Consider the following 11,527-nt stretch of genomic DNA (forward strand, 5'->3'; position numbering starts at 1 on the left):
ACACGCCATCACGCGTGTGCTTAAATGGCTTTTTTTTTTACTGCTAGCAAAACAAAATTTCAAATTTCTTGTGTTTTGAGAAACAAATGACACAAATTTTGTTAAAGTTATGATTAATTGGTAACAGAACTTCGTGTAGTCCAATTAGGTATGTAATCATACCTGGATTAAACAAATCGGACTCCCGCTACGCGGTCGTCCGATTTTGTTAATCACTTGTATGATTACAGACCCAATTGGACTCCACTCAGTCCTGTTACCATTACAAATTACACACATTAAATTGTGAAAGGTTGTACAAGTCTATAAGTGACCAAAAACTTGATGTTTGGAGTAAAATAGTAATTTTACAATAATATTATACAATTTGTCATCTACTTTGATGGATAAATTATGCTACAAACTGCCACTGTTTTTTAGCTGATACTCTGACCAATAATGTTGTGTAACAAAAAATTATGCGCAATCATTGATAATGGTGTAGTGAAGTATAACTTGTTGGTTGTCACTAGCCTGTGAACATGCAGGCTGTCTCGTGGAGTATGGGATGAGGAGTATAAAGCTAGAAAGCAGGAGCAGAAAGGAAGGGAGGTGGACCATGTGAGATCTTGACTGCTGATAAGGGAACATTGTGACACAAAACTTATTCAAAAAGAATTTATTGCATAGTATGATGTTATTGAAAGTGCCTTGTGTACTTTTAGCTGCATAGTATATTGGACATTCAGTGGGGATTGAAAACTGGGCCGAGCCACCTTAAAAGAAATTGTTCCATAACCAACAAATACTAGCAGCAACTGACAGATTGAGAGGCTGAACTGGGTGCTTTATAATTATTTCTCACATTTATTTCTCACGCAAATGTGTTGTGGTTCAGTTTTATCCTTGGTTTAAATGTTATTTTCATTGTTTAAAAGTCGTTATCATTTTACCAAACCCAAAAACAATAGGAAGATTAGATTTAAACCAAGGATAAATTTGAACCACTACATTAGCATTTCATTAGTTATCTTGTCTTTGTTTTTCTTTTTCCATAGCGTCGTTGGCGCAGGATATACATATGCTTCATCATGTAAGATCCTCCTGAAAAATAAAAAAAACAAAACCAAAAAAAAATGTACATAATGGGGTGTAAAATTATTTGCAAAGACGCAAACTCGACATAAGTGAAAAATTTAACTAATGGTTATGTTTTTTGCCTCCATCAGGCATAATTGTGACGAAGTGAAACAAGTAAAATGAATTAAAAAATGCAAAAGAGATCTTTAAAAAATGCTGAAGGGAACCTACTGGTATGTTTCCTACATGCATGGTCTGTTTGGGTCATATGCAAGAAATTTGTAAATGTTGTATTAAAGCATTACAATCACAAGGGGAAATTATTTCACTTTATCATTATTGAACTAAAGATGTTTTGTTTTGGCAGTAATTGGCGTTACTGTCTTATGTTCACTTAGATTCCTTCTAGAAAATATTTGGAATTAATTAATATGAATTATTCTGATATTTGAAAAATCAAGACTGAGTATAACATAATTTACAGTGTTTGACTGGGAAAGAATAGTTCTATTGGTTTTGGAATAGGTGGTGGTGGCTAGGAGGGTGCATTCCACCTTATGAGGCTTCGTACAGGATGCTTTACTGAAGGCTTTTTTAGTCCTTATCCCCCTAACCTGTTTATGCATCAGTCAATTCCAGCTGTGCCCAGCCCAACCCCCCCCCCCCTTGTTTTTTTTCCAGTAAAATCCTCTGCATAGTTACATTCAGATAGGAATTCGAAATTGCGTGTGTGTTAAAAGTTCTGTGGTAGTCCTGGGGTTGGCAAATGCCTGACCCCGCGCAGAGCAAAATTTTGCTGGGTGCAGCTGGAATTGACTGATGCATTATATATTATATATCTTTGGCAGGGCTGTCACTAAGATTTCAAGTTGCTGAGTAAATACAACAAGTAGGCGGGGAATCAAACAGCTAGGGATTTCTTTTAATTCTATTTTCTTCTATTTTCCTTTGACAGTTTGTTTTCCTGCACCAGCAGAAAAATGCCACATTTTGTAGTCTTCTTTAAGGCAGACACAAGAAAACTTAATATTTCAAACATTTCCATTCTACAAATGGTTTTAGAGAAATCTGAAAAATTATGGTTTCTGTTCTGAAAAAGTCCAGTTCTGAATCAAGCAAGATAATAGTCATCTTGGTGAAAGAATGTTTAACCAGAAATTGATAAATTCTGTCTCTGACAAAGAATGATTGTGCTCATGCAACTAACCTGCAACTAGAAACACAAGGTACACCATGAGGAACCATGAAAAACTGAAACCAAAGTTAAGCACATTGGGCAGGTTGACAGAAAACCTCTCAGATTTATCCAGCAAAGGAATTGCCTGCCATATCAGAGTACCTGTTCAGTTGTAAAAGAAATTCAGTTGGATCTTAGTAATGCCAATGGTGATATTTAATAGTACAACCACACCTTACCACCAGCCCGGTTGTAATACACAACCACACTTTTTGAGCCAAACAGCAACCCTTATCCCCTGGAAATTATGCCATCCCCATTCGAGTCTAGAGGAGCCATTTCTGGATCACTATCAGGCCAAATAAACCCTCAATTAGCCAAAATGTTGTTTTGATGTTTAGCACTTCCCTGGCTTTTCTTATATTACTTTATGGCCTCAGTGAAGTTCAAGCATGCATGTGCAGAAGGCAAATTTCAAAATAACATGCAAAACTGGTGTACTGAAGGGTAGCCTGCATATCAAGCGTTTCCGGCGGGTTCGTCGAGAAAGTTGAGACGAGAGCAAAAAAAAGAAATGAGGGGGGAGGGGGAAGGGAGCGAAGGAACCCTCCATTTTTTTTTTGCTCCCGCTCTAATTTTCGCGCTGTAACTCGACTGGAAACGCCTGCTATGCAGGCTAAGTGAAGGGCAAGGGAAAGCGCACCTAATTATTTTCCTCTAGAGGAAAATAATTAGGTGCGCAAGCAGTACATGAGTGAAAGGTATATGGGGGAGGAAGGAATGAAACGCCTGCATGCAAGCTAAAAATGATTCTACTGTTTTAGCCACTCAGCTCCACATCTGACCCGTCTTCAAAATCTGCTAATCTGAGTTATCTGTGTGCAATGCCTAGTGGTCAAATAATGTCCAATCAAAATGTTTAGTTCTTTCCCATGAAAATCATGGAATGCGAACCACATCTTCTATTGCTATTGAAGGAGGTGACAGTGGACAACTGGTAGACAATTAACAGTAAGATTGCATGGCAACATCCAAGCTCATTTTAAGACAATGTTTAATCCCATATGAAGTGTTAATAAGCCTTACCTTCAAATAAAATGCCCAGTGGATACAAAGGAATCCACATTGTATATCGAAGCCAGATCAGTGGTTCTATTTTGATGCCAAGGACTTGAGAGGTATAAAATGGGTACCTGTGAAACAACACGCAAACACTAATTCTTCTGAGGAAAATCTTTATGTAATAATATAATTCAGGTTCATGTAAGTTGCCCTCTCAAGGTACCTACATCAACATGCAAAAGTTATCATTGTGCAATATCAAAGCTACAAGCAAGTAAAATTCTAAAAGCAGTGACTTTCCTGAGTGTATAGCAAAGCAACAAAAATAACATAGTATAGAATTGAGGAATGAGAAACTAATAAATTATACCAGTAATTTATCAGCCTGAGCATGAGGCTTTTCTAAGAAGAAAGGGAAGGAAGGAAAGGAAAAAAAGCCTGACACAAACTGCCTTTTATTGGAATTTTTCACCCCTTCACAGCACGATTGATCTGTACCATAAATTTATCAATATTAATGAAAACATGCCAAAAGTAGCAGGCTGTATTTCTGATGAAAACTAAAACAGTTTGAGGCAAACATTATATTTTATAGACAAACACATTTGTGTTTCTGACAACCGCATTCTTTAGGATTGTTGTCCAAAAACATTACTGAATTATACAATTTTTCATAAGTTTCTCTAAGGGATTGGAATGACTTTCAAATTTCAACATGGTCATCTCTAAAGATGAGTTGCTCAAAGTAAAATCCAATGAAAGAACTTAAGAGCACCTTTTAGAGCTTTTTTTTGAACTCTTTGCCGCCCGTAAAAACAAACTACATTGTAGCATGCACTGTAGGCCAGTGGTTTCCTGTTCTTGCGGGCATATAAATTATATACACTGAACAGTACCCACAGCACAACACAAAAGAAAAAGAGCAATGGTTTCTGCAACAACATGAAACACCCTCACTATGTGATAAAAATGTTGTCACAAAAAAATAATATAATGATTGTAACAACATACATACTGAAAATATCAAATTGTGCTTGCAGTAGTCCAAGTTGCATTAAATGTCCAAATATTATTAATTAAATGCCATATTGTTGCCTGCATTTTGGGTACCTGATGACTTCAATAAGAGACCACACAAAGAACAGACCAAATACTGTAGCCTGCTTGTGAAGCTCCTCATTTGGTACAACAACCAAAAAAAGAACCAAGTTTCTACCAAATACCTGCAAATTAAAATGCATGCAATAATTTACATTAGCAAGAATTTAAGACGGAATCCACAAGGACAGTGAGTAATTTTGATTTTCAGTGGACAAAAATCTTGTACCAGAATAATTTTTAAAGCATATTTTATTCTTTTTTACATTTTTCAAGGGCTAAAGATGTAATAAATCATCTGTAGTGACACCAAAACAAATTTCTCATCGAAGCCCGAGAAAGTGAATGTCAAATTTCACAGAAATATTACATCTTACACATGAAATTTTCAGAATTTTAACTCTGTAATCACAATTCTTGTGAAATTTGACATTCATTTTCTTGGGCTTCCATGAGAAATTTTCTTTGGTGTTACTGCAGATGATTTATTACATGTTAAGCCCTTGAAAAATATAAAAAAAGAATGCAATATTCTTTAAATTATTCTGGTACAAGGTTTTTGTGCACTGAAAATTAAAATTACTCAATTTCCTGGTGGATTTTTTCTTAACAAAGTTATGTTTTGTTAAAAATTTTTGGTTGATGACACCTTAAGTAACATAAGTTGATTTTTTTAAACTAACAAAATAAATAGATAAACAAATGTATAAGGAAAAATAAATGACCAATTATGATGATAAATAGAGAATATTACATGGCCGTGCGGAGATACGAAATTTCTCTTCGAGTGTTGAAAAATATTTCATGAGTGAGCGCAGCGAACGAGTGAAATATTTTTTCAACACTCGAAGAGAAATTTCGTATCTCCAAGCGGCCATGTAATGTTCTATTTATTATATAAACACCAATGAACTACCAAACCATTTCACTTTAATAGTTTTTTGGTGTGAAAGGCGCAATTTATTATGAAGCCATAGCAAAGGTGATATTTTCACATGTGTAGATAACATGTTATTTTCACATGTGAAGATATCAATTTTTCGCGCGAAAGCTCACCTGGTATTTCATTGGTGTTTATATAATAAAACGGGTAACTAAACAAATAGTTGAAATAGCTGTGATAAAATAAAACAATAATTCTAAAGTTTTACCTGATCACATGATTTCAAACTCCCTACTACCACCTCCCTACTACCAATGAACAAAGATCAAAGACAAATGCAATATTAAACCTTATGTAATAATGAATACTTCAACACTGATATATAGCAAAGATCAGGTGGTCTTTTTGGGGTGTTTTTTGGTTGTGTTTTGTAAAGTAAGAGATACAGTCTTGCAAAGGCTGAACCAAGGTCAAGTGTGAAAACAATGGGGGAAGAGGTGAGGGAAACAAAAAAACAGAAAGAATTTTTTACCTTGCCCCCACTCAGGCATCCCCCATTGTTTTCTCATGTGACCTCAGTTTTCACTCAGCTGTATCTCTTGTTTTACAAATGCAAAAGAAAAAAAAAACACAAAAAACCAGCCTGCTATACAGTGTGGTAAGCAGTGAATTATTGAAAGCTCTCAAAATAAAGTACTGTGGTTCATAAACGATGCTACTGTATTCATACATTTGGCTTGCTTATTTGATAGTGCTCTAAATTAGAGAGAAAGGTTTGTTAGGGCCATAAAAAATGGCTTTAAATCTTTCTGTCATAACTTATAGTCTCAGGGTGAGAGGTTGGACTAGCTGGGTGATGTGTGATTTACCTGACGTACGTCAATATAATATATTTGCACTATTGTTTCATTCTATTGTGTGAAGTTTATTATGTTACTGTGTAAGGGCTAGGGATCATTGTTGTATTATTTGTGACATAACTCAAGACTGACTATTCACTTGGTATATGGTCAGCCAGTGGACTATTCTCTGCCTCCTTTAAAAATATTGTTTTATTGAAACTTAATGGCTTGAATATGACTGTGAGGAAATTAGTTGGCTTACAGCAAATAACTGTCAATGATGTTTGACCTTTGCTTGCCAATTACAAGGTTGGGATGTGTTCTATACATGATTAAAATAATACAGTCAATACTAAAGTTCTTTATAATTATTACTTTACTTACCATGCCATATGGATCAAGTACAGATTAGACATGAGTTTAATAACTAACTTTTGATTGTCACGATACATACCTGCATAAATGGAGCCATTACTCCTGTTTTTACAATGCCTATTAAAGGATGAACAACTTCCAAGAATGCAGCCAGCTGACATGAGGCTAATACATCACTAACTGCATCATAAGCTACTGGGAAGGCACCTAATAATAAATTTAAAAGAAAAAAAAAGAAATGGAAAAGCAGCTGTTAAAATGATCAAAGCAGACAGCAGTAGAAATCAGTGATGAATCAATCAGAGATCAAGTCAAGACAACAAGTAGTAAACAATTTAATGAAATTTTATAGGTAAGCATTTTATATGTAAACATTTTGTTTTGTTTTGTGTAATTATCATAAAAAACAAGCACGAATTTATGTCTGAGCACCCAGAAGCTCCGGCAGTTGGCAAAAATTGCTGTATAGTCACCACACTGAGAAACATCGACTACTCACACAAAATATTTCTTTTTTAAAAGGCTAATAAATTGGTGGTAATTGTTTCTTAACACTTTTTTCAATAAAAACAAAAATGAAATATGATGGTGCAACCCCCATGGCCATACATAACCCCAGACTCTAGGTGTGGGTAAGTTGCATGAAAGGCTTTCCACTACTTTGAACTATTGCCACACAGTTTAATTTTTTCTCCCTTTACTCTACATTTTCTGGAGAACAAACTGGCTGTAGAGAGATGGCCACTAGACTAGTAGAGGTTTGACCATATAAACATAACAATTTATTTTACTTTGCAAAAATATTCTAACTTAACTTGCTTCAGTCTTTACAGTGATAGTGGTCACTACAAATAGTAAACAGTACGTAAATCATTCAGTAATTCTTTTTCCAGTACCTGTTCCAAGAAACACTAATCTTGATAAAAGAACTGAGGTGATGTAAATATACAATCCTGCTTGCAACAGGTTGTACAAAACAAGGTAGAATGTTCGAATGAATCTGAAAACTAAGATAGCAATCTTATCAGTAAACGAAATATTTTAAAACAAGCGTTTTAATACTTTGCCCTATAGCTCCTGACGATATGAGCTGAGAGATTGACATGACGTAGTGTAAGTGAATTAATACCTGTATTCAAGACTTAAGTTTTTTTGTGTAATAACTTTGCAAGTGTATATAAAATGTACATGCACCTTCTTGTTTTGTTTTCTCAATCTCATTATCCAGATCTGCTTCCATTGCTTTACTTTGAGCCAGTAAATCCTGAAAGAGAATGAAACTTGTGAGTACCGTCAAGCTTTTCTTTTTGTTGCTCATTTAGTTTTATGAGCTTTATGATCAAGAGATTAAAATTAATCTTAAACTCTACAAATCAACTCATTAGTGAGGCCGACATGATTCGACTGGGAGAATTCAGTAAAACAATTTAAAGAACTAAGTTACAAACAAGAAATTGAGATTTATGGACAATTACATGGAATTTCCTTACCTCTAGTTTGGCTTTCTGTTCTTCTTCCTCCTTTTCACTTTCTGAAGCATCTTCACTTTGCCATCGATCAAAGTTCACTTTTAACCATGCTGGTTTCTGCTCATCCACAATTAACCGAGGCCAAAACTCTTAAAAAGCACAAAAATCAATCAATCAAAAACTTTATTAACATGTCAATGTAGCTAGCCTACAGTAGCTAGCTCTACTAATTGGGGACGCTTGATAATAAGAAAACCTATTAACTAATAAATGATCAAAAAGCCTACTAACGATTCGGTACTAAAAGCCTAGTTAAAAGACCTAAAAAACTAACTAAAATAGAAAGCCAGTCTGGAAAATTTCATTCTGTTATGAGTTACAATGAATGCAGTTTGTGCAATTTATCATCTTCTACCATCGCACTTAAATCACATTTCCAAATAAGATGTTTAGAACCCTTCAATGATGTTATTAGGGTCCTAATTTTGCCCATGCCAGTAGCTAGTCTATTCCACAACTTATAGTCCCAAATAAGTGAGCAGGTGTTTTCCATATTTCTTGGTCTTAAATATGGGGATGACGAACTCTGCTACTCTCAGGTTTTAAGGTGTACAATGCATATAAAAGAGCTTGGATATTTTCATGAGACATAGTTAATTGTGTTTAACCTTATACATGAGGATAGCAATAACTAGCAATCTTCTATTCTGTAAGAAAAAAGAAAAGAAAGAAAGGCCTCCCAAAAGGGAATTCCTAACTTCTGAAAATGTGAACTGTTAGTTTATAAGCTGCTTACCATGCTGGCCTGCCTGCTTTGCAATGGAAAACTCTACATAACGGTCCAGGACTTTGTGGTTACTTGCCTAGCACAGTATATTATCATAAATGAATATTAATACAAGTCAGGAAATGATAGAGACTATTCCATAAGTTCTAAAATTGGGTAAATTCTTCCAGTTTATTACTAAATTGAATTAATTAGATACTTTATGTATATTGCAAAAAAATAGATCAGCTGAGTATGAAAATGTAGCTGGTATAAACCTATGTGCAGCAATAAAATATTTCAAGATTAAAAAGAATAGTACATGGTAAAAAAGTGGAAAGACTAATATTTACAATATATAAAATTAAAGATGTTAAAATAACAAATTTATCTAAAATCTACATTTTTTGCTATGTTTTGACTAGTTCTGGCAAATACGCAAATGCCTTTGCTTTGAAAGATCCTATGTAATTTAGGCCATCAGCCCATAATTCATTGGGTAACTCAATTGTTCCAATCCTTTGCTCCTGTGAATTAAGAGTAGACTGGCCAAAAGTGGATTTTATTTTAGGCAGACGAATTATTTCTCGTCTATTAGACTAAGGAATAATATTATATATTTTTTATTCATGATATTTATACATCTCTTACTATCACCAGCAGACAACTAACAGCATACTATTTGCAACACTGAATAGTCTCTTTGAATTCACACTACCTTAATAAAAAATGGAGATATGGGGCCATGCTTGAGTGAGTTGGAATTGCAAAAGGACAGGGTAAGGAAGGGAGGGGAAAGAGAAATGTGGCAGTGTAAGGAGGCAAATGTGAAAGGGAGAGACGTCAATTCACGGCTGCTCAAAATGTGTGTAAAGTTTATACCATGGGTGCTTATTAGATAATACTGGTAGGTGTGATTCAAAAGAGAGGCATTCATTTAACTTTTACAACATTCACTTACAACTACTACATTTTGGTTCCTTGCAAGGTCAGGGTTGAAAGCTTGAGTTTAGAGAGGCTTATAAATTTGACAGAATTCGTGTCATACATGGATTGCCTAGGGCAGTGGAAGCTTGGGTTACTTATAATATGTAAGGTTGGTGTCTGCCAGTTCCCTAGCAACAAACCAAACAACAAACAAGACCATGCCAATAAACTTATTTGGCCCTTTCCCTGAGGTATGCCAGGTTTTATGTTTCCACTAGTCACTTTGTAACTTTTTTTTGCCATATATTTTGAATTCCACCCATGTAAGAAAATATACGTTTGTTTTTCAAACAGTGGGTTGACATGAAGTCAGTTTTCTCAAATAGGATACTTTTGTTCTCATTGATTAGGTAAATGGCTTTTTTCTGCCAAATGGTAAAACTTATGCTTTCAATTCTGGGTTAGAGATCCTGCAAAGCCACATAATTTTTCCTTTTCTTTTCAATTCGTTTTATGGCTGCTATTCCCTCTTAGTTTCTTACTGTTAGCCCCTTTTCCAGGTTTTACAAGGTTCTGTAAGATACATAGTTCTGGTAATAATCTTGAAGAAAATTCAAAACAGGAATTACATGTCTGAGTGTAATAGCTGAGCATAGTCTTTAGTGTCAGAGTCAATGTCCAGATGGTCATCAGTCAAGAGATGTTTTTATTAACCTAAACAATCTCTGAATCAATGGTCAGCTGTGCTGAAGTTTTAGTCCCCCCTCTATTTTTCCTTGCTTGTTTTACTTTGCACTGCTCCCAACTATCTGAACATCTGGAACAGGCTAAGGGGGCAATACAAATATTAGACATAAGAATTTTAGAGGTATAGAATAGTAAATTTGAGACTTTGCAAGACTGCACGATGCCTTTTCAAAATTCAGGACTGAGATTTAAAAGAACTCGAGACTCCAAGATGCAGAATCACCCAAAAACAAGACTTTGAGACCTATCACAAGCACTTCCAAGATTTAGAGATCTGGCAAAAATTTTCCTAGACCCACGTTTTTCAAGGAACCAATCTATATCCCTTATTTTTTTAAAACCAAATTGAAATTTCGAGGGATGTCGATTTGATATTGGGCAGTTATTATGGAAATATGGGCATTTATTTAAACATTTATGGTAATTAAGGAACTAGATGGAAATCCAGGTGGAGACCAATATTATTTAACAAGTTTCCACTGAAAAGGTGTCAGTCTTAAAAAGTGTCAGTTGTTCATTTTATTGTTTAAATTAACAAAACATTGTACTCAGTGAAATAAGGTATACCGTGATATCGACAGGTTTGTAAAAATTGATGTCTACATGGTACTGTTGCTCTCCTCTTGCACCGTGTCCAAAACCTGCAAAAAATTATGACAACAAAATGAATTGGACTGAAATTAAATGCAACCGGTCGTTATTTGGTTATAGTTATAGACTAGTCTACTTTTTAATATACAGTTAAATTCAGATTTAGGAAAAATCATGTCGCTTAAGTGATAAAACAGAATAACGTAAATTAAAAAAGTCCAAGTAACGTAATTGTTATGAGAATACCTTGAAACACCAGACGAGTACTTGTCAACTCAACAGCAGGGTACTATTAAATAACATAAAAAACAAACCAAAAGGTCACAATCAGAACAAAAATACAACGTTTTATTTCTCCATGCAGCAAACCTGAACATCTGTAAGCTCTAGCGTTAAAAACAGTCTTTCTTTGCTTTGAGCCCATCGAACCATTGGTTTGAATACCGCCGCCATTTTGAATACTCCACTCCCTGTTACATGCAGTATTATTGCCCGAGGGGATGTGTGCTGACCAACAGGGTGGTTTTCGCG

General features: G+C 35.0%; 1 protein-coding gene across 2 annotated transcripts; it reads right to left on the reverse strand.

Moving 5' to 3' along the window:
* Nucleotides 1–643: 643 nt before the first annotated feature.
* Nucleotides 644–11,465, reverse strand: LOC140938535 (very-long-chain (3R)-3-hydroxyacyl-CoA dehydratase-like). 2 transcript variants are annotated; one of them, XM_073388018.1, is made up of 12 exons: nucleotides 11,366–11,465; nucleotides 11,243–11,285; nucleotides 10,973–11,046; nucleotides 8,762–8,828; nucleotides 7,987–8,114; nucleotides 7,691–7,760; nucleotides 7,393–7,503; nucleotides 6,576–6,703; nucleotides 4,409–4,521; nucleotides 3,323–3,429; nucleotides 2,267–2,398; nucleotides 644–1,083 (listed from the first exon to the last, which is right to left on the reverse strand). In XM_073388018.1, the coding sequence occupies exons 1-12, from the start codon at nucleotides 11,447–11,449 to the stop codon at nucleotides 1,007–1,009; spliced, it is 1,134 nt and encodes a 377-aa protein (XP_073244119.1). In that variant the 5' UTR covers nucleotides 11,450–11,465; the 3' UTR covers nucleotides 644–1,006. The 2 variants fall into 2 exon arrangements, with proteins under 2 accessions (XP_073244119.1, XP_073244120.1); XM_073388019.1 differs by lacking the exon at nucleotides 7,393–7,503.
* Between the last annotated feature and the right edge of the window lie 62 nt (nucleotides 11,466–11,527).

This window comes from Porites lutea, chromosome 5 (genome assembly GCF_958299795.1).
Source record: "Porites lutea chromosome 5, jaPorLute2.1, whole genome shotgun sequence".
NCBI classification, from domain to species: domain Eukaryota; kingdom Metazoa; phylum Cnidaria; class Anthozoa; order Scleractinia; family Poritidae; genus Porites; species Porites lutea.

Excerpts from the sequence above, each read along its gene's own strand:
- LOC140938535 (XM_073388018.1), bottom strand. The coding sequence starts at position 11,449 with ATGGCGGCGGTATTCAAACCAATGGTTCGATGGGCTCAAAGCAAAGAA. Across the intron at positions 11,286-11,365 it reads TAGAGCTTACAGATGTTCAG|TACCCTGCTGTTGAGTTGAC; the intron begins GTTTGCTGCATG and ends GTTATTTAATAG. Across the intron at positions 7,761-7,986 it reads AACAGAAAGCCAAACTAGAG|GATTTACTGGCTCAAAGTAA; the intron begins GTAAGGAAATTC and ends ATTCTCTTTCAG.